This window comes from Nymphalis io, chromosome 1 (genome assembly GCF_905147045.1).
Source record: "Nymphalis io chromosome 1, ilAglIoxx1.1, whole genome shotgun sequence".
NCBI lineage: Eukaryota > Metazoa > Arthropoda > Insecta > Lepidoptera > Nymphalidae > Nymphalis > Nymphalis io.
Window position 1 is genome coordinate 3,558,014 of NC_065888.1, and position 23,676 is coordinate 3,581,689.

Sequence of the window (23,676 nt, forward strand, 5' to 3'; positions counted from 1 at the left end):
TTCGATTTATTTCTAGTATTTGGAAAATGTTTTAAAGATCAAGAGAGAGAGAGAAAAATTAATAATAAGAAATCTTTTACATTAAATGGAAGTAGTGCTAATTCACATAGGATAAGAATGAAAACACTTGTTCAGAATCAAATTTTATTACATGTAATATATAAGAATCACTTTGTTCCATTTAAAATTCGGTGTAATACATCTCTAGAGGATATAAAAGAATCGTAAGCAATTAGCTAAATAACACAATGATTGTGTTTTACAAACTCTTATATCTAGGAAAAATTACATATCGAATGTTGCATTTAAAATGAAAAGTGTTTATAGTCTTCCTAACAGGTTCGCAGACCAATTATAAATTTCCGATATTATTTACAAAATAATTTAATGTTAACAAAATAAATTCGAATACTATTTTACAACCATTTAATAGCAACTTATGAAGACCCATTTTATGGAGAGCCAATTTATTAAAGTTATTGAATGTTTAAAAAAATCATTTAAAGAAATATATTTAAAAGACTAGACGATAGCTAAATAAATATAGTAAGTATAAATATAGCTTTGAGAAAATATTTTTTTATATGATGGTTATGAAAGAATTATATATTTGCATATATTGTTACAAATATTGTTGAATTTTAAATAAAAAAATATATTTATACACCTCATGTTTTTTAAAACTTTATTCTAATGGAGGTAGCACATAATATTGTTACCATCACATTTAAGTAAGAAAAGATATTTATGTGTTTATTTATTTTACAAGACAAACTATATATAATATTTCATATCAAGATAAATTTCATACTTTGAATTACGAAGCTAAATTTTGTGAATCAAACTAGCACATTGCGTTATAATTAGACATTAAATGTATAAATCACAAACAAGCACATATACTACGGATGAAGTTTTACAGATATTTTAATTAAGGTACATGAAAAGCGAAATACTAATAACTAAGAAATATTTGTTTACACTAATTTTGGTTTGATTTTAAACACCATAAAAATATTAAGTGAGAAGTTTTACACGATTGCAGTTTGGTGGGGTGGATAGGTATATATTTTAATATACATGTTAGATTTGGTGCAAAGTTACAGGATTGCAACTTGTACGTATGACCAACTAAGAATACAAAAAAAAAAATTACAAAAGCTTTAAATACTAAGGGTAGGCGTGGCCGCTACTTACACTAGTCTTAACGCGGACCCCTTAACATTGTAGCTACATCAATCCGAGAACAGCAAAATACATTATACAATCTGACGTCATCGCATCATTCGTTAATCATTAAGACATTTCATTAGGAGATCGTGGCACAAAGAGCGTTAGAATTTTTTAACTACTTAATATTATATGTTACTGCCGGTGATACCTTCTACTGAGATTCTTGTATCCACAAGTCCGGGCCAAAGTTGCTGCGTGCAATAATAAAAAAAACAAAATTTTCCTATTAAAAAAATCAAAATACGATGTAGTCTATGTACATCTACAATTCTAGACCTTAAATCACAGCCGACGATCACTAATGCTACAACGCTTATACATTTCCATATCCATTCCGTATGTTATAAGATAGCTGCAACCAAAAAAAAAATTACACAGTGTAACTAAAATATTAAAATTAGCTAAACAGTTGGGCTTTGGGGTATATAATATATAAATATAAACATATATAAAACATACGACGTACGATTTGCGGTCTTTAAAAAGAAATATATAAATATGCTCGGTTATGAGTTCAGTTGTAAATTTGTCGAATTAAAGTTAATTATAGATATACCTGAGGGTCAATACTTGTCGGAACAGGCTGAGGTTCATCAATACATAGGTCAGAATCTGAGTCGGTTCTTCTGAGGCTGTTATCCTAAATAATAAAATATAAATAAAATGTGGTTACAAAACATTAAGAATTAATTGTACAAAAAAATTTATTTCAAAATAAAAATTTGGTATGTCCTAAACTTACCCCTTGCGTGTATTGCCTTGTGGTTGTTAAGAGCCTGGCCAGCGGTCTCAGAAAAGCTGGAAGCGTCTCCGTCAGTGGTGGCCGCGCATGTGTCAACAAAGGCTTGAGTAACTTTGAGTCGACCGCGCCCCAGAGACGTGCGAGTCTGGCCTTCTCCCCCCCGCCTTCCCCGCTATGTGGAGTATCCTGATGCAAAATATAGAAGATCAATAAAAAAATCCTATCACATATAGTTTCGAAAATTTAAAAATATTTTATAAATTTAAGTTGAATATTGTTACTTGAGAAGAAATTATTTTTGTTTGTAAATACAAAATATGACTTTGTACAAACGATGATCGAAAAGTAATGATAACGAGTATGTCAATCAACAACTATAGCTTTTAATTGTTGATATATTTTAGTCTTATTATCGTCGCTGATTTTCGAAGTTTTTAGAACGTCTATCAAATATGAACATTGAATTTTGAATACCGAAGAACACTCCCATAGTATATCCAACAAGACAGAGTGTAAATATGTTTAGTAGTAATTAAAAAAAAAAAAGAGTATCGTCGTTTGTTTTTCTATTATACTACATTTATAGGTAATAAAAAGTTACGATTATCATTCGTTTTGGATCACCTCGTATGGTCTGAATAAAGATAAAATATTATACGAAACTTTTAAATTAAAAAAAAAAGTTATTACATTGTTTATATATTCAGATAAATAAGTCGCCAATACCCTAAAGCTTTGTTATCAGAATTAGACAATTGGACCGTGTTGTGACCATTTCAATTCACAGAAACACGAATATAAGTTATTTTTATAGTGAATGATTTACTTTATATTTTTTAAAGGAATTATTTTAAACATAACACTAAGCAACAGAGTTATTGTTACTACAATGGTTTTCTCTTTTAAATCTTAGTAACTTTTATTAATGTCTCTGTGTTGAATATTTCTGCACAACTCGTTCCGATTGAGAATTCTAAGAGTGCTATATATAACAACATCACCCGTGTGAGATTTGAATAATGATACTAATTAGTAATTTTAATAAAACAAGATTTCCATCTTATAGCCTTTCAACTTAATTTTTACGAGTTATGTTGTTAAGTATAGTAAGCATTAGCATGCATTTGTGTTTCATTAAACGTCATGCCGTTTGCTATATCTTGAGTAAATTGAAGAAAGAAGAATTTACATACTTCGTAAGAGTTTAGTTGCCAAGGCATAATCACTCCATTTTCGTCTTTGCCCCACTTAACTACCATGCGGCCGTTCTAGACATTGAAACCAAATAAAAAACAAAATAAAGATAAACATGCAAACTGCGGAAAATTAGATGTGATATTGTGAGTAATGATCGAAGTGTCTTTTTTGATCTCCAAAATGTATTTATTTTTAAATTTAGTTAAAAATATATCGCACTATAGTCACTTATAGAAAAAAGATTGGTTGCAATATCCATGCATATGAAATTATTAAAAATAGAATCTGTGACCAATTGTTAGTGTTATTTTGTCGTCATGCCATTGTTAGTAATTTGCAGGAGGGTTAAGTTAAGATAGTTGGCATAATTGACATGCAGATAAGGGTTTTCCTTACAGATGCCCTGTCGCTACTGGGTGAATTAGTGGAGTCCATGTTTTGGAGGCCGTAACTTAAATCAGCTGGCTGATAACAAATATTTTGATCCATAAGTCTCAATAAAGGTATTAAAGGTTCAGGGAAGGGTAACACATACATCTTATTTGTATATATGTAAATATAAATGATATAGGACTGGGAAGCATAGATTAAAGACAGATTCGATTAAAAAATATAAATGTCCTCTGTGAGAAGTTGTTGTATTATGATATTAATAAATATCTATATCTGATACGATACATACCACCATATAATAAAATTAGCAATTAATATTAACATGTAAGTCCCAAAAATTAGTTTGTAAACAAAATGTATACGTAGTATGTTTTTTTTAATGATTGATTATTATTGCACAATCAAATAAGTTTTTAATTTATTTGAGTTTTGTTACATGGATAATGAAAGCGGTCGAATGGCACACGTAAAGCCATGATACGTGTATAATTATGTACGTACCGGTCTGCCTGTGTCCGTGGCCTGGTAGAGCTGCCACAATAATATATGATTAATCACATGCGCGAAACCTGTATTTAGCTCGCTTAATATTAAAACCTGTGTCATTGAAGATCAGCGATAAAATGAATCTTATTACAACGGTTAAATTAATCGAAACAATTTTATTTAAAAAAAAAAAAAACAGGCTTTAATAAGAAAGCGTTGACATATCAAACACTTCCAAACGTTCAAATAAAATAAATAAATTTCATATAAATGTCGACCATAATTTAAATAGCTTAGCAACCCTGTTTTATCTAACATCATTATTTATTTAATTAAATTAATATTTTTATAATCATAATAAAAAATACGTGTTATTATTATTGTTTTTTTTTTGTTTTTATCAGAAAAAAAAAATTTATAAAGAGGTTATATACATTTGGATGTGCATAATATTTCATCGTTACTATTAATGAATTTTTAAAAACTCACTACATGACTAACAGCGTAATTAATATGTTTTAACACGATAGATGTTTACTTATACAAAGTATGAACGTTATTACAAACAAAAAACGAAATGAAGAGTGATTATTCGAAAGCGACATACAAAAAAAAGCAAAGGAAGTCAGCACTTTAATAGTAGACAGTGGTTATGTACCGTGTAAATGGATTTTCATAGCAAGCTGAGATAAAATATTCAATGTAATTTAACTTCATCTTATAATAATAGCATTGTTATTGTTTTTAATTATTATAATTGAATAAATAATAAGTTACACTCAAATTCCAATCAAAGGAACCTTAAATTTACACATTCCATGCGATTGGCTTGCAAGCACTACAAATTACTTATATCCTCTTAAATTTTTTCCCACATTCAAAACAACATTTGTTAGCGATCCATACATACATAAAGTTTTTTATTTGCCTCTGTTTACTCCTCTTGTGATTTCAATAGGTTATAGGTAACATTAATAATAATAATAATGTCCTCCAGACCGATTTCGGCCACGGCGGCCAATCTCAAGAGAGATTAGCCAACTACGCAAGGGATATTATAGTGCACAAGTGTGTGCGCAACACAGGCGCACTCTATTCCCTAACTCTCATAACCCGATGGGACGGTAATCCGACACGACCGGAGAGTTCACACGCAGGACCGACGGCTTTACGTGCTTTCTGAGGCACGGGAGTATACACACTTCCAACTTTTAGACTCCGGACTGCTATTGAGAATTTTTTGCAAGAAAAACCCAATAACTTTTGTATTGGCCCGACATGGGAATCGAATCCAGGTCCTCCGGGTCTGCGGCCTTACATCAAGCCACTACAACAACGAGGCAGTCAAGTAACATTAAATTATATTATACAAACAATGGCAACAATGGCAATTTGTATAATATAATTTCTGAAACCAAATATGTAATCGTTTTATTATAACCGTTTCAACAGATACATATAATATTCATATAAATAAATTTTTTAACTTAATTTTATTTTTTAAACAATTTCAATTACCTTTTCCAATTCCATTCAATTGAATAATTTATCTCAACTTGTTATTGTCATTATAATTAAAAAAACAAAAATTATATCTTAAAACAATTTAAGAGTAACATATCACTAAAAATGTTTTCTTTTTACGAACTAACTATTCCCAAAGACATACATGTGCTCATGATAATTACAAACGATATTACAAGTGTTAATAAACTACCGATTTAGAAGCTGAAATGTGTTTATATATTTACCCAAAACACGTTTAAAAACCACTACTTCTTATAACCGAATATTATAATAACTATAAATACGAAATCCTATTTACTTGTGGTATTTAATATAATCGATAATATGTGCATTGGAACCAATTTTATAGTGAATAAAATGCTTTAGAAATAAAATAATCAAGAAATATAAAGTTACTTACACTTCTCACGTCGCGGTAGGGCAGGGCTTCGCTTTCGTCGTTTTGACCTTGACTGTAAAATCAAGTATATACTTATATATATATATATATAATAATTAATTCCATCAGTAGAAGTATAAGTGTGGTTGAAAGTCTGCAGAGAAACTGATGCAAGGGATAAACGAGTAAGAAACGAGAAACGCATCGCGGTTTACGAATAGCTAGACGGTCTTAGCGAAATTTCGTTATTTGATATAGTTAGGAGATTACTAACTATAACAGCGTTGTTAAAAGAATTGAAAACCATTTCGTTGGTGGATAGAAAGGTAAAGTAATTAATTCATCATCGATGCGACTTGTGATTTGTTAAATGTGTTCTATTGTTTCATTTGGATTTTTAAGTGTAATCGAGGAAGTCATTTACATCAATTTGTGTGATTTTTTGTTTTATTTTTATAAAGACCAATTCGAGGTTTTTATAAAAATCTTTCGGACGCTACTTAAATTACATGACGGAGCTTTAAAATGTGTACATTTTATGATATCAATTATCTTTGAATTTGTAAGTAATGGAGCGTACGGTTGCAAAAGTCCGTCGAGATAGTTCCAAGTGTGGGTAGGGAGCGAGGAGGCGCGACTCACCCGGTGGGGATGCGCAGGTAGGCGAGCGCGTGCGAGGCGGCGCCGCCCTGCAGCACGACCGTGGCGATCACGATGAGCGACGTGGTGGTCAGCATGGCCTGCCGCGCCTCCGACACCGTGTTGCGGATGGCCAGCGCGAACGACATCGCGCCGCGCAGACCTGCCACCGGTCGACTTTATTGTCTCGGCCGCGATACCGTCAGGCTTGGTCGATTTACACGTTTGACTTATGGCGATTAGTCGGTCGTAGGGCTTTAAGTGAGCCCGTCCGGGTTGGTACCACCCACTCGTCAGATATTCTACCGCCAAACGGCAATACTTAGAACTGTTGTGCTCCGTTTTGAAGGATGAGTGAGCCAGTGAAACTACAGGCACATAACAGTTAGTTCCCAAGGTTGGTTACGTATTGGCGATGGAGCTAAGTGGTAAATATTTCTTACAGTCTAGCGTAACCATTTACCACCAGGTGACGTTTGAGCGTCCGTCTACCTATTTCATAAAAATAAATGCATGTTTCATTACAACGTCGACTTACCCGAGAAGAAAAGCATATGTTGGAAGTTCATGGGGATCGGTGGTTTCCTTCCTAGATTTAGTAGAAACGACAGCGGGTAGATGTTTACCGCACGACCGAGAGTCGAAGTGAGCTGTTATGACGTTAAGAAAATTTTTATAACAATGTGACATTGTGGGTTTATCTTCCTTTAGTACCTTGCAATATTTATTAAACTAAAATATCGTTATCTAATAATGTTTACCTGAGTAATATAATAAAATGAATTGCTAACGGAAACGTGATAAAATTAACTGGTTAAATATACAAAAAAAAAAACCGACAACATGGAAAACTTTTCCTTTTTTTGAAGTTATAAAATAAATTGGTATATAGTAAATATTTCAGCTCTGTGTAAGCGTAATTAGTTCAATATTTATCAAAGGATACGAAGCCAGCAATTATGAACCACGGATCGAAGTGATGCTTCGGAAAAGTGAACATCGATACACCAATGTATGTGAATATGAAGTTCTCGGCGAGGAAGTTGAGCAGCTCGAACAATTGCTTGGTTCTGTTCCGAGAGTCCGACGAAAGATTATTGTACGTGTAATGCGCTTGACATATACCGCAGAATAACACCGCAACGACACCTGAACATTGGAAGATAACATAGCAATAATTAAAAAAAAAAACACAACATTTGTCATATATAATATTACTATATATTTGTTCTACCAGTGGTAGGGTCTTCTATGTATGTAGTTGGTAATTTTCTACCGACAGAAAATAATACTTTATAATGCTGCGTTCCGTTTTTAATGGTGAGTGAGCTAGTGTAATTATAGGGATATAAGAATTCACGTATAAAAGTGGGTGGTAAATTGACGGCGGCAAATATGCTCGTCTACCATTCCAAAAGCAAGATACCCAAAAGAACTTGGTAATTTTTTAACGCTGTAGTAAGTAATGTATGAACAGCTTCTGTTATCAATATTAATTTTTATTTATATTAATTCAGACTGCACTATATGTAATTCTGTAAAATTTCCATTTATTGTCGGAAGATTATCGAAAAGTTAATTGAATAAGACATTTTTATAACTGATGGTAATTGACTGACTGTAATGTATCTATTACCCGTATAGATCGTACTTGATTGCAGAAAAGTGTATAAATCAGCTAAACGAGCTTTATTGAGATCAATTAATCTTTATTTTATTAAAAAAATATTAGTAAGAAATATATACTACACATAACCGATGAAAAATACTTAATAATAATTTATCGGCAAGAAAAAGAATTTAGCCATGACTTTGCAGAGTTACAATTACTTTTAGGACTTTTGGAATTACTTCTGTTCGTACAACGCCATCTATCGGTAGTATCTCTGTCTGTTTGTCACGCTTTCACTTCTAAACCACCAAACAAAACAAAAATGCTTCGTAATATTTACCCGTTAATTCGCAAACTTCTGCTATGAGGAATGCGGCATACGACATGAGCACGAACAACGCGGACTCCAGCAGCGGCCAATCACGGACGTGCGTGAACTTGGTCATGTGTTTATACGTTAAGGAATTATTTGAATCGTTATATAATTGAAAATGTATATTATATAATAAATACGAGCATGTTGGCGTGGTCGGTAGATACTTGCCTTTCACGCCGAAGGTTTTGGGTTCGATTCCCGCCCCGGACAGACATTTGTGTACATGAACATGTCTATTTGTCCTGAGTCTGGGTGTATTTATCTATATAAGTATGTATTTACAAAACAAGAGTAGTATACGTCGTATATCAGTTGTCTTATTTCCATAGTACAAGCTCTGGTTAGTTTGGGACCAGATGGCCGTGTATGATTAATGTCCCAGGATATTATTATTATTATCAAATAAATCAATTTTCATATATACTTTATAAGCAATCAATATATAATAATAGATATCGAATAAATCGAATAAGCGTGAACGCATACAAATAAAATTATAGTATTTATTTTAAAAAGCATTCATTAAAAAAAATATAGACTTAAGTTCATTAATATGACATAACTGTATAATGATTAAAGGGTGCTAAATAAGAGCAACCGACTTGAGTAAAGTTATTACAACAGCCACCCATGCCCACAGTTGGGTTAAGGCCTCCTTTCCTCTTGAAGCGAAGGGTTTTAGCTTATTCGACCACAATGCTCCTTGGCTTGATGAATGGACTTAGAAAAAGTTTCACCCGAGACATGCAGGTTACCTGACGATGTTTTCCTCTACCTGCGAGCGAGTATTTTATATTTAACTTTGTGGTTAAAAAAGAAAATATTCGAGATTGAAAATGTTTTCTAATTTTATGTTATAGAGAATATTTAAGGTATAAAATAATTTAAAAAGGATATCAATGCAGTCAGACAGCCTATGAAAGCGCCGACGAGGAGAGAAAGACTGAATATTCCGATAAAGTCTCCGATTGCTGCTAGGAATGCCGTTATTTCAAATCCACCATCAGTCGAGTACCTCTTTTCATAGTTCTGTATGGCACTGAAAAATAAAAAAGGACAACAAATAGAAAACCGAGTAAGAACACCATTGTAAGGTATTTGTAAAGTAACGATTTAAAAAGTGGCGGCAAAATATTAAAATTGCCTTGTTAATTTCTTTTCACGCAAAAACTATTATAGTTAAATTAACTGAGTTGTATGTCAACCATTTTGTTATTCAATATCATTATATATATCCCCCATTTGGAATGTATATTCTACCGCGAAAAATTAAATAGTCAACAACCCAGTAAGTAGTTACTCATTCAAACCTTCGAACGATTTCAAACAAATGCATTTTATCGGCGTTTTATCATCTATATAAAAATTACATTCGATTTAATGAAAAATAAATTTATGAAAGATAATTCAACTGGTATAATATTTTTTGACATCAAAATTATTTCATAGATACTCATCTAATGCAATTAACGTATTAACAAAATTTTGAAAAAAAATATATATATTAGGTATTAAGTTTTTTTTTTATAGAAATGGAAGGCGGACGTGCATATGGGCCACCTGATGGTAAGTGGTCACCAACGCCCATAGACATTGGCATTATAAGAAATGTTAACCATCGCTTACATCACCATTGCGCCACCAACTTTGGGAACTAAGATGTTATGTCTCTTGTGCCTGTAATTACACTAGCTCACTCACCCTTCAAACCGGAACACAACAATAACAAGTACTGCTGTTTTGCGGTAGAATATCTGATGAGTGGGTGGTACCTACCCAGACGAGCTTGCACAAAGCTCTACCACCAGTAGGTACAGTAACAGCCTATTAATGTCCCACTGCTGGGCTATGACGTCCTGTCCATTTTGAGTAGAAGGTTTGAGAATTAATACATGTCGAATTTACATAGCAATGTTTGAAACATTCGTTCATTTAAATTTGGAAAAAAATATATATAATGTATTAAGATAAGGTGCAAATATAAAAATCTATGTGAATTAAAACATATCGTATTTACATAGTAATGTTTCAACTTCATTTGAATAGTCAATTAAATATAAATTTCATTTTAATAGCTTTTTATATATTCAAATATATAATCATTATCACACGGAAAACCACAATTTTATTGCTATTGGTCAACGTAATCTATTATTAACTTAGTTTATTATAAGACTTTCCTTATATTTAATTTAGTTACTGAAACCGTTTGTACGAAATCATATAAAGCATTTCAAGGGCGAGATATGTATTAAAAAAATCTATTCTGGTTACTTTTTTGTCACAGAAAATAATAGGAATATATTATTTAGTATAGTCAATAACATGAATGAACGAATGAATGAATGACTTCATATGTTCAAGTGAATGGTTTCACGTTGTATTCATTTATATATATATTTACATTGTCTTCAAATTTTCAATCGATTATTGTCCGTCCTACGTGACATGGGCAAAATAATAAGTGCCCTGTCGGCACAACTAAAATCTGTGGTTTATATATTTGTATTGTATGTGTGAGAAATGAAAATTTGATACAAAGTGATTCAACACACGACATTTTCGATGTGTTTTATTTTTAAAAATTATAGCCTTTGAGCTAATTATAACTGTTTATAGATGTATGAATTGAATACCGAGACGGCCCAGTGGTAAGAACGCGTGAATCTTAACCGATGATCGTATGTTCAAGCCCGGGTAAGCACCACCGAATTTTCATGTGCTTAATTTGTGATTATAATTCATCTCGTGCTTTACGGTGAAGGAAAGCATCGTGAGGAAACCTGCATGTGTCTAATTTCATTGAAATTATGCCACATGTGTATTCCACCAACCCGCACTGGAGCAGCGTGGTGGAATAAGCTTCAAACCGTCTCCTCAAAAAAGGGAGAGGAAGCCTTTAGTTCAGCAATGGGACATTCACAGGCTGTTACGGTATAGATGTATGTACAATACTATTAATATTTACCCGCTGAGTACAAGTGCGACTGCATCATTGAGGACACTCTCGCCGAATATCATTGCATACAGATTGACATCCACCTGATGAAAAAACAAAAAACACAATATAAAATTTAGCGTCGTGTCTATCATGTTAATTCACTAAACATTATATTACTATAAAATAGGAAATACATTTCCAATATATTTCTTAATTATAATATTATTTAATCGCATATAATGTTTATTTTCAAGATTCATAAATAATGTATTAATTTCACTAATGAATATGTTGTTTGCAATTGCATTTTATTTTTAAACGTTAGCTTCAAGATGTATTCATTCAAAATTTTCTTCACGTCATAATTCAGAATTGCTAAATACTAATACTACTAATACTCTTAATATTACTCTCCATAACTCTTTCTTCAAAAGATTTTTCATACGAACTTTCATCCCCTTAATCACTACATAGGGGTGAAATTTTCAAAAATACTTCTTTAGTCTAACTGTGTAAAAAGAACCTGTATGCGAATTTTCATGTAGTTTAAGCTGGGTGTTGATAAGCCAGTCGGTTATTCTTTTATATGTATAGAAGAGGATAGAGATATTTTTGGTCATTCATATTTTTTAAGTATCTTTTATCTGTTATATTAATGGTATAGTCTCATCTTATTGTGTATACTGTAATTATAGTCGAAGGAACAAAGTCAATATTATAACATTTTCATTTTCGGAAAAATATCTTTAAATTTTTTATCAGAAATCTTTTAAAATATTTTTTTTATAACAATTATTATTATCAAAATTACTGCAAAAACATTATTTCTTTATTCAATTATTATTTGTGGAATTTAATAAACGAAATAATACCTACAATTTAACTTAAATTTTTTATCTTTATAACGAATTTAGATAGCATTTACATGTAAATATAATTATTGTGCTTATCACATTTGACAGATAATAATATGTCTTAGACGTATTTTATTTTGCCAATTCTATATAATATGATAACGATAGAGAACCTGTTAAACTGCTGTAAAATGCAATAGCTCGTAGACATTAGGACTATTGATTGTTTGTCTTAAAACCACTTAAAGTCATCTCGAAGAAATTAAACAAAATCCAATAAAAACGCCTTAAGATACATTTTAGGAATTATTGAGTCTTCTTCTAATAATGCTCAAGTCGAGTGTATAATAGTCTAAAATAGGAGTAGTTAGTGAAGATTTTCTGATTATTTGGAAATGACACTGCAGACATAAACGCTGCTACTGATTTTTATAAGTACTTTCAAAATTTAATTCAGGATAAAGCTAAAACCGATAAAATCTGTTGGTCTATTATTTATTTTGGAAACTAACGTTATAATTATATTAAATAAAACACGAAATATTATTAACGCTTAACCAACAAAGTTTCTTATATATTAAATTATTAAATATGTTTTATATTATACTAAAATATAAAATTTTGTCATTATATACTTTATATACTTTATATATCTCAATATTGTAGTTGTCCTATAAATATTTGTGTTTTATTATATAAATGATTTTTTATCTACTTAATAATTTGTACTACTTAGTATTATTATGCTTGATTTCTAAATTCAATTAACGTCGATAATATTCAATAATCTCTTTTGGGTCTTCCCCATTCTATGTTACGTTCAATTAATCTAAATTAATCGAAGCAATAAAATAATAATTACAAGTCAATATATAAAAAAATAATTATAAATAATGTATCAAATTAATTTTGTCTATAGAAAAAAATGTAAACAACATTTAATTTGTCATATTTCACTAGGCCAAAAATTGGCTTTACCCCATACAAATTTTCGGTCTTTATATAAGGCTAGGTAAAAATTTTACCGAACCGAATGTTTGCTAGGATATTTTTTATAAGATACATACATACAAATAAAGTATTATATAGAAAGAAAATTTTGTCGAATTTTCAGCCAAACCTCAATTTAAAATATTATGAGTATATTTAGTATGGGAATTTTCTAAAAAGGTATTGAATATTCATCAAACAATTTTTGTTATATTACTTAAAATTAATATATATAAAAATTCTTAACATTTTTTTTTTTTTTTTTTATATCGCCGGGAGGGCAAATGACTCTACTCCACCTGATGGTAAGTGGTAGTAGAGTCCAAACGCGACGACGGCCAGTACAGACGGGAAAAACGTTCTGCACTAGCCGCCTTCGCCTTGCCGGCCCGCAAGATGCCTCTTCACGCCTCGTTTGAAGGAACCCAGGTTGTAAGAGGAGGGGAATACGTGAGCTGGTAAGGAATTCCATTTTTTGGAAGTGCGACAAAGAAAGGAGTTGCCAAATTTCTTTGTTCGCGATGGAATTGATGTCACAGTTAGGCGGTGACATCGAGAACCAGCCCGCGTGGACTTAAGAAGGAAGGGGGAAGCAGGAATTAGAGAGAATAATTCCTCAGAGCACTCGCCGTGATACAGTCGATAGAAAGCGCTCAGTGCTGCTATCTCACGACGCAATTGTAAAGGTTCAAGGGTGTTTGTGACCTTTACGTCGCCAATAATGCGTACGGCACGTCGCTGCAACCGGTCCAAGGCCTCAAGTAGGTACTTAGCGGAGCCATCCCAAAGGTGCGAGCAATATTCCACGCAAGACCGTACCTGTGTTTTGTACAGCAGGCACAGTTGTTGTGGCGTGAAAAAGCGCCGCACCTTGTTCAGAACTCCGAGTTTCCGTGAAGCTGTTTTTATAACAGCCTCGATGTAATCCCTTGGACTAAGGTCGCAGCGAACGTCAATCCCCAGCATGGCGATTTTGCTTTGCATCACCAGCGGAGTACCACAGAGGGAGGGAAGAGGGGAAAATGTTGACTTTTTCGCCGTGAGAGCGCATACCTGTGTTTTCTTGGCATTAAACTCAACAAGATTATCAGAGCCCCATTTGGCGATGAGATCTAACGTCCTATCGAGTTCAATGACAAGATTCTCCCGCCTCTCCTCAGTTTCCGCCCGCCCAGCCACTGCGCGTCCGTGGTATCCACCATGCACTGTACTATCATCTGCATAGCAATGTATGTTCCCAAGGGAGAGCATATCATTGATATGCAAAAGAAAGAGTGTGGGAGATAGCACAGATCCCTGGGGGACCCCAGCATTCACTACATAGAATTGTGAAGCGCAACCATCTACTAAAACACGAAGGCTACGCTTGTGTAGGAAGCTGGCAATCCAGGTGCATAGCTGAGCAGGCAGACCATATGCCGGTAGCTTGGAGAGAAGACTTCTGTGCCAGACCCTGTCGAAAGCCTTGGAGATATCGAGGCTGACAGCCAACGATTCTCCATGCTTGTCGATAGCTTCACCCCAGAGGTGTGTTACGTACGCTAGAAGATCACCTGTGGACCGTTTTGGTCGAAAACCGTACTGACGATCATTAATTAGACAGTGATCTTCTAGGTAATGGATCAGTTGGTTGTTTAAAATCCGTTCCATCACCTTACAAAGTACTGAGGTGATAGCTATTGGCCGATAATTTGCCGGGTCAGACCGATCCCCTTTTTTGGGAACCGCTTGCACATTAGCTCTTCTCCAAGCCTCCGGCACACTTCCCGAAGAGAGAGAAAGTTGGAACAGGCGCGTTAACACAGGAGACAGCTCCGCTGCGCACTTCTTCAGCACTATGGCTGGTATTCCATCGGGACCGCTAGCTTTCCGTACATCAAGTGATTGCAGCTCCGCACGCACATCACGTTGCCTGATTTTAATGTCAGGCATCGTATGGCCACATGCAGGTATTGTAGGTGGCAGTGCACTACAATCATCGATGACGGAATTGTCGGCAAAGAGTTTAGCCAGGAGATCAGCTTGCTCTTGCGGACTGTGAGCTAGCGATCCGTCCGGATTTCTGAGCGGTGGCAGCGAAGGTTGGCAGAAGTTGTTTTGCACAGACTTGGTCAGACGCCAGAAGCTACGGGAGCCCCTAGGATGCGAAACAAGGTCATGACCAATCTGTACAATGCGCTGTGCATCCGCTCTCGTGTATGCCTTTCTACAGGACTTGGAATTTTTATTATAGTTTGCTTTCAGTGAGTCAATGTTAGATGCCCCGCTAATGCAGCCGTTGATCCACTTGCGATATGCCGCCTGCTTAGCTGATACAGCATCGGCACATTCACGAGTGAACCAACGGTTACGCGTACTCCTACTGACGAGATCTGAGCTAGGAATGTAGTATTCCATTCCCAGCATGATCTCGCCAGCAACAGCAGCGGCACTAGTTGTCGGGTCATTCCCACTGAAGCAACGTTCCTTCCAAGGGACCGACGCATAGTAATCGCGCATACCGTCCCAATCCGCCGACTTATAGTGCCAAACGCGACGTTTGCATACCGCTAGTGGCGGCAGCTTGGCCTGTGGCACTCTGGTAGAAATAAGGCTGTGATCCGAAGAGCCAAGAGGAGCCTGAACCACAACCTGATATTCTACCGGGTGAGAAGTCAGCAGAAGGTCCAGTAGAGAAGGTGCTTGCCCATCAATGTCTGGGATCCTGGTGGGCTGATCAACCAGTTGGGTCAAGTCATGTGTGAGAGCAAAAGCATGAGCAGTCCTTCCAGCATGGTCAGTTTTGAGGGATTTCAACCAGGATTCGTGGTGAGCATTAAAGTCCCCCAAAAACACCAATTCCGCGTTAGGAAATTGCTCTTGCGCAGCATCTGCCACCCGACTAAGATGGTCAAATAGTCGGCTTGTCTCCAAGTCACCATTGTGGGATCTGTAGAGGCACACGTAGACTCGGCTCTGACGAACCAGGTCCACACGTACCACCAACATGGAGAAGGAGGGGTCCTCCAAGCAGCGCAGTCGGTGACAGCAAACATCCGTCCTGACGAACAAGCATACTCCGGCTTTCGCTTTGAAGGATTCTTCAAGCGTGTAGCCGGGATAATTAAGGTAGCTGGTATCGGCAGGACGGAGTATTTGTGTCTCCGTGAGAAACAACATTGCTGGCCGTGCTGTCTCGAGATGGTGGTGGACAGCGTTGAGGTTAGTGTGGAGTCCTCGGATGTTAGAGAACTCGACCTCAAACAGCGAGGGTATGGTGGGGGTGAGCACCGCTGTACGACCGTTATTTCTTTTTTGTTGCGCTATTTGGGAGAAATTAAATGGAAAAGAGACGTGAAGCGAGCGATGTATTGCCACGATAGGGATGGGCAAAGTGTGGAGGCGTGTTTCCCCAAGTGGTTGCCAAAAGGAAAAATACACTGACCCGCCGGACGGAAGGGCCCCCGAACCCCCCCGGAAGTGGCCGCCGGGACCCCACCTACCGGTCACCAACCGGCACGACGGTCCACCCCGAGATTATGCGTGGCCTGGTGGGGCAGCCTCACGAGCTGGTTAGGCACGCTCGGGCCCCTGTACTATGCCACGGGCGGCCAGCGGAACAGCCGTTTCTTCGGGTCTCCCTGACCGGCAGGTCAATACAGTTTCCCCCGGCATTGGTTCAACAGCCGTCTCCAACCGGACCAACACCCATCGCGGCAATACTCGCTCGGGCTCTGGCTGTACGCTGGCTGACCTCGAAACGCGGCTGCAAGCCACTTCACGAGTTTTTCACCATGCGTACGGTGGTAACAAGCCAGGCGGATGTTAGCATCCTACCACCAGGTGAGCAGATGGTCGCTCAGATATCCCTTAGTCGCCTCTTACGACACCCATGGGAAAGAGAGGGGCAGTGAAATGTATTCTTTCTCCGTCACTGCACGGATAAAATATACATTATATAATGATAAAACATACCTTGAGTTGTGAAAATATAGCAAGCACAGTTAGTGGATCGGTGGGTGAAATCAATGCACCAAAATATAGCGTATCCAGGAATGTGAAGCTGGCTGCGAGAGACGCCGGCATCAGTTGCACACAACCATACATTAAGGAACCAATGACTAGAGCGGAGAGAGCTGTGCCAACCATGGCAAATGTCAATATTGCACCTAAGTTTCGGAAAAAGTATTTCTGTAATAAATAATCATACATTATTTTTTACTTATTTTTCATGAGTCATTGGCGTGAAGAGTGGCTTGTACTTCTTCTTTTTCTACCCACTAAAAATGGGATCTAAGATATTATGTTCCTTGTGTTAAAATTACAATTAATCACTCAACTTTCAAACTGACAAAGGGGTTATATAGTTATTTGGAGGTCAAATGACTGTAATTTATTTAATCACATTTGTTGTGCACAGTTAACAAGGAAATCAATAAATTAAAATATTTAAATAATGTATATTAATTTTAGTTAATGTACTACTACTTTATGGTTAGTTCTATAGTATTTTATTAGATTTTTTAACTATGGCAGTGAAAAATAAAATACTAATCATATTGAAATAATAAATAAATAATTTATCATCTAGACCAGACTTATCATCTATAATTGTTATTGTTAATCAGTTTTCTGATAGTAAAATATTCTTATTAAACCAATAACCAGCAAAGAAACAAAGTTTGTGTTTTTGTATTTATAAATTTTTGACAAAATAAATTAATAGCTAAATTATAACACTTACCCTTTTAAGACAATAACCAGCATGAAATATTATGGGTGGTAGAATAATATTGAAAAAGATCTCAGGGTCGAATGTTGCCTTTAGGTCGATTTCATTTTGTTCCAAATTCACTATCTCACCTCGGAAACTGTATGCATATGTCTTATTTGGTACAGGTATTTCTAAAACATCAACAAAATGATATTAATAATAAGAAAAAGTATATGTAGTAAAATATAGTGAGATAATATTATTAGTACAACTAGTATTAATAATTAAATAAATTATAATGAAGTATGATTATGTATATAAAGTATAAGTAAGTGTGCCATTGATGTACCTCCTGAGGATATTTGGATTTTGTCAGGGAAGTGGAAGCGCACAATATCCGGTGGTACAGACAAGTTATACTTGGCGTTGGGCTCCGGGTGGGCATCAAGGTATGTGACTTGATTCGTACTCCCTGCATATCTAATGATTGCTCCTACTATAAGACCTAAGGTACAAAAAAATAACGTCAATAGGTAAACAATAATTTATTTAGTATTTTATGAAGGATACTTGAATGCATCTGTTTTTTTAAAAGTAGGATAAAAATGTTTACCCTACACAGAAAGATAATAAATAAATATCAAATAATTTAGAGTATCACTGCGATCTACGCACAAGGATGAGTTTTTAATGACCATTTTTAAAAATCACATGACTAGTTAATTACAACCTTAAGCAATTATATTATCAAATTAAATAGCTTACCATATATTACCGCCAGACCAGTTTCGTGAAGCCAGCTTACACGACGATGCTTAAATACCCATATAGTTAAAACTGTTAACGTTAGGAGACAGGTGTAAATTAACAAGTTAAGACTGTCTATACGATGTAAAAGAGTAGCTTTCGCATCGAGCGCAATATCTGCTCCTGATGCTCGACATGATTTAACGAAATAAAATAAAAGAGGCACGGACCCGATTACGAGTTTCATTCTTGCACAATGAACAATAATATCACACCTAGAAGAAAATCGATTTTTGAAGTCTCATTACTAGTTATTCTTTCAGCACGATACTTATTTCTTCATTGACGTAATTGATAGGTAAAATAAATTGAGCAGATAGTAATACTTTATACTGTGTTTACGTCTTTAAAATGTAGTAACTAAAATACTGTTAGATTAAATTTTGTCAAATTGACAAGTTATGAAGATATCTAACATTGAAAAACAAACAACGACATCTGTTTCAAAGTCACGTCAACACAATAAGTAGCGTTCAGAATAAAATAAGTGACAAAATGACACAACGCATGAATGCTGCAATGACTTAACCATTTTATAAGGAAATACAAAAATTATGATATTTTTATTATAATTTGTATAGCATTTCCTTTTTAATACTTTTTATTACGTTATCAATTAATATTTTTGGTCCGATTTTTTAAATTATATTTTTAATTTAATTTTGGAGGGTAAGTGTAAAATATAAACTATGGATTGATATGATTGAGATTGTGTATGATTGTTTTGAATTTTAAAAAATTCTTATGAAGCATAAAAATATTCCTTATAATTTGTTCTAAGTTTGCATCTAACAAACGCATAACTGATAGGGTTTACCGGACCATTCAATTGAAATCAGCTATAACAAGTCAACAATATAATTACTTGAGCTCGATTCTATATAACAGAATAAATAAGATGATCAATATTCACTCACTTACTACACTACTACTACTTACCAACGTAAAATGCAAATGACCAACTGGCTTCTCAATTTGGGCTATGATGAGACTGACCTAACTTATTTTTCCTTCCTACCCAATCCTTTTATATTACCTACCTATTATATTTTGCTAAATTAAATTATATTCTATTTTATGTTTGCATTGAACAAAAAATAATAAATAAATCTGCTGTCGAATTGGAGGGCATTAGTAGCTACGACGCAGTATATTAAGAATTATTATTTTTATCACCTTCTTTTCATTACTTTGAAGTCCATACAATATGACATCTTAAAGATAAGGGCATATTCAGTATAGTAGTTACTACTGTAGTTACTATCGTATATATTGTTTATGATATGTATAAATTGTTCAAAATTAAAAAAAGATCGATTAAACGATAGTTTAGCTATTATAACGCCAAAAAGAAAACAGATACTTAAAATATTGAATTAATAACAATGATATAATATTCTAAATTAAATTATTTTTGTAATAAGCTTTTTTTCTAATTACTGTTTCATTACCAGTAAAAAATGTCATTATATCATTTTTGTTTTAATATGTTATATTTTCTATATAAATGTTTGTATTTTACAAATCAGTATTTATAACAATATTGTTTATTTACCTACATGATCAGAGTAAATGTATCAACGATTATTAGTAGTCGTGTAATAAAGCGCAGCTCATTTAAAAATAATTCCTAGTTTACAAGGCCAACACTATCTTGCAATACTAGTACAAAATACTTTATTTGATTTAAAGTCCAAGATTTTATTTTTAAATAATAAGATATTCTTGTTATTTGTCATCTATACCTCGTCTTTAATTTAAGTTTAATTTCAGGCCTTTATTCAAATAACTTGTGATATTTTTAAAACTATATTGTTTTAAAAAGCTTATATATATGTCAATTATTTTTACAGTAACGCTTAAATTATTATAATAGAATTAGAACATAGACAAGAGTTAATACTAGGAGTGCTGAAACTTTAATGTACTTTAATGTAATCGTATCATTATGCTTGGCAATCATCTTTTAAATAATATTAATACGGTAAGTATTTAAGTGTATATAATTAACAATCTGTGGAATCTTGTAATTCTTATTAGTTATGTAAATAATGTATAGTATTTCAGTAAAGAATAATGATTGAATGTATAGTGAAGGGCGGAATTGACATTGGTTAAGGTTATAAAGGATATAAGAGTCGTAAAATATTAAACGCAATATTTAAAGAAAACTTTCTTTTACCGCCTAACAAAGAAATATTGGCTAAAATAAAATGTACTTACATCAGGCTTAACGGCGCAAAATACAATATTTTGTCACAGTCGATTATTTGCTTTTAACAAATAGGTTGATATTATGTAGACTAGTATAGTCAATTTTAATATTTTTACATATTAACTTTAGATTCGATATTTCATGTGCTTATTTTGTGTTAATTATTCATATCTTGCTCAGCGGAGAAGGAAAACATCGGGAGGAAACTACTGTATATGTCGGGTAAATTTTTGCGACTTCATTATTTTATAATAAATTAGTATTCGCCCGTGGTTTCACCCGTGTAGGAGAGAGGCGGGCATTAGGTAAAAAAAGTTGCCTATGTCCTTCCTTGGGATTCACGTTTGCTTCGTACCAAATTTTATCAAAATCGGTTCAGCGGTTTAGCCTTGAAAAAAGCGTAACAGACAGACAGACATTACTTTCGCATTTAAAATATTGGTATAGATTAGACAATCTTAACAATTTTAAACCATTGTACAACCATCTTTGTGCTGCCGTTTCAAATTAAATCATAATAAAATTCTGGCTTTAAACCTATAAGTACCTAAAGTATATGTGTTATATATATGTTATGAACACCTACGTATTAAGTACAATACCCATATTGACAGCGCAGAGGTTATGATTATGACCTCAAGCTTATTTTAACATACTTCAAATATGAAGGTTAAACGTTGTCCGAAAAAACTTACACTTGTGCTTACAAGCAGTTATTAAAATATAACTGATACCAATTATGTTTCAATCAATACTAGCCACTAATCCCGATTTTGTATACCTACTTAGTACTAGCTGTGCCCGCGGTTTCACCCGCGTATAACTTAAAAAAATCACTAAGTATATACTGAAATATTATAAGTCTCCTACTTATAAGATTTTGCGAATAATGCATTATTTTAGAACAAATGATTTTTTTTTATATTCGTCAGGAGGGCAAATGACTCTACTCCACCTGATGGTAAGTGGTAGTAGAGTCCAAACGCGACGACGGCCAGTACCGACGGCAAAAACGTTCTGCAATAGCCGCCTTCGCCTTGCCGGCCCGCAAGATTCCTCTTCACGCCTCGTTTGAAGGAACCCGGGTTGTAAGAGGAGGGGAACACGTGAGCTGGTAAGGAATTCCATTTTTTGGAAGTGCGACAAAAAAAGGAGTTGCCAAATTTCTTTGTTCGCGATAGAATTGATGTCACAGTTAGGCGGTGATATCGAGAACCAGCTCGCGTGGACTTAAGAAGGAAGGGGGAAGCAGGAATTAGAGAGAATAATTCCTCAGAGCACTCGCCGTGATACAGTCGATAGAAAGCGCTCAGTGCTGCTATCTCACGACGCAATTGTAAAGGTTCAAGGGTGTTTGCGACCTTTACGTCGCCAATAATGCGTACGGCACGTCGCTGCAACCGGTCCAAGGCCTCAAGTATGTACTTAGCGGAGCCAACCCAAAGGTGCGAGCAATATTCCACGCAAGACCGTACCTGTGTTTTGTACAGCAGGCACAGTTGTTGTGGCGTGAAAAAGCGCCGCACCTTGTTCAGAACTCCGAGTTTCCGTGAAGCTGTTTTTATAACAGCCTCGATGTAATCCCTTGGACTAAAGTCGCAGCGAACGTCAATCCCCAGCATGGCGATTTTGCTTTGCATCACCAGCGGAGTACCACAGAGGGAGGGAAGAGAGGAAAATGTTGACTTTTTCGCCGTGAGAGCGCATACCTGTGTTTTTTGGCATTAAACTCAACAAGATTATCAGAGCCCCATTTGGCGATGAGCTCTAACGTCCTATCGAGTTCAATGACAAGATCCTTCCGCCTCTCCTCAATTTCCGCTCGCCCAGTCACTGCGCGTCCGTGGTATCCACCATGCACTGTACTATCGTTTGCATAGCAATGTATGTTCCCAAGAGAGAGCATATCAATGATATGCAAAAGAAAGAGTGTGGGAGATAGCACAGATCCCTGGGGGACTCCAGCATTCACTACATAGAATTGTGAAGCGCAACCATCAACTAAAACACGAAGGCTACGCTTGTGTAGGAAGCTGGCAATCCAGGTGCATAGCTGAGCAGGCAGACCATATGCCGGCAGCTTGGAGAGAAGACTTCTGTGCCAGACCCTGTCGAAAGCCTTGGAGATATCGAGGCTGACAGCCAACGATTCTCCATGCTTGTCGATAGCTTCACCCCAGAGGTGTGTTACGTACGCTAGAAGATCACCTGTGGACCGTTTTGGTCGAAACCCGTACTGACGATCATTAATTAAACAGTGATCTTCTAGATAATGGATCTGAGTTTAACTTACATTGGAAGAACAGTTATTTTATAGCAATTTTATCGAATAAGTGTTCAACTTTGACTGTTTCTTTAAATTGACATATCTTTATTATTTATAAATCGATTAAAATTAAACAGACACTAAATTTGAAATGAAGTTAGCCAGAATACATTAGTGAAAGCCGCACTCAGACAAACAGATAAACAGACAAAAATTCTAACAATCATTGTATTAGGTTTTCTTGCGTTGATAAAAGCCCTTGGTAATAGTTTTACTCACATATCTTCCATGTACAAACAGCGATCAATTACAGGTTTATTATATGT

At 34.9% G+C, this 23,676-nt stretch overlaps 1 protein-coding gene across 7 annotated transcripts; it reads right to left on the minus strand.

The window, feature by feature from the left end:
* Positions 1-127: 127 nt before the first annotated feature.
* LOC126781451 (sodium/hydrogen exchanger 6) lies at positions 128-19,259 on the minus strand. Of its 7 annotated transcripts, XM_050506444.1 has the most exons (17): positions 18,828-19,259; positions 18,412-18,567; positions 18,093-18,253; positions 17,324-17,539; positions 11,553-11,626; positions 9,480-9,623; positions 8,549-8,652; positions 7,543-7,745; positions 7,135-7,246; positions 6,600-6,759; positions 5,979-6,030; positions 4,067-4,096; positions 3,569-3,637; positions 3,169-3,243; positions 1,976-2,161; positions 1,790-1,873; positions 128-1,585 (listed from the first exon to the last, which is right to left on the minus strand). In XM_050506444.1, exons 1-17 carry the CDS (start codon positions 19,054-19,056, stop codon positions 1,547-1,549), a joined length of 2,094 nt encoding a protein of 697 aa, XP_050362401.1. In that variant the 5' UTR covers positions 19,057-19,259; the 3' UTR covers positions 128-1,546. The 7 variants fall into 7 exon arrangements, with proteins under 7 accessions (XP_050362401.1, XP_050362409.1, XP_050362413.1 ...); XM_050506452.1 differs by lacking the exon at positions 3,569-3,637 and having other exon boundaries at positions 128-1,424; XM_050506456.1 differs by lacking the exon at positions 3,169-3,243 and having other exon boundaries at positions 128-1,424.
* Between the last annotated feature and the right edge of the window lie 4,417 nt (positions 19,260-23,676).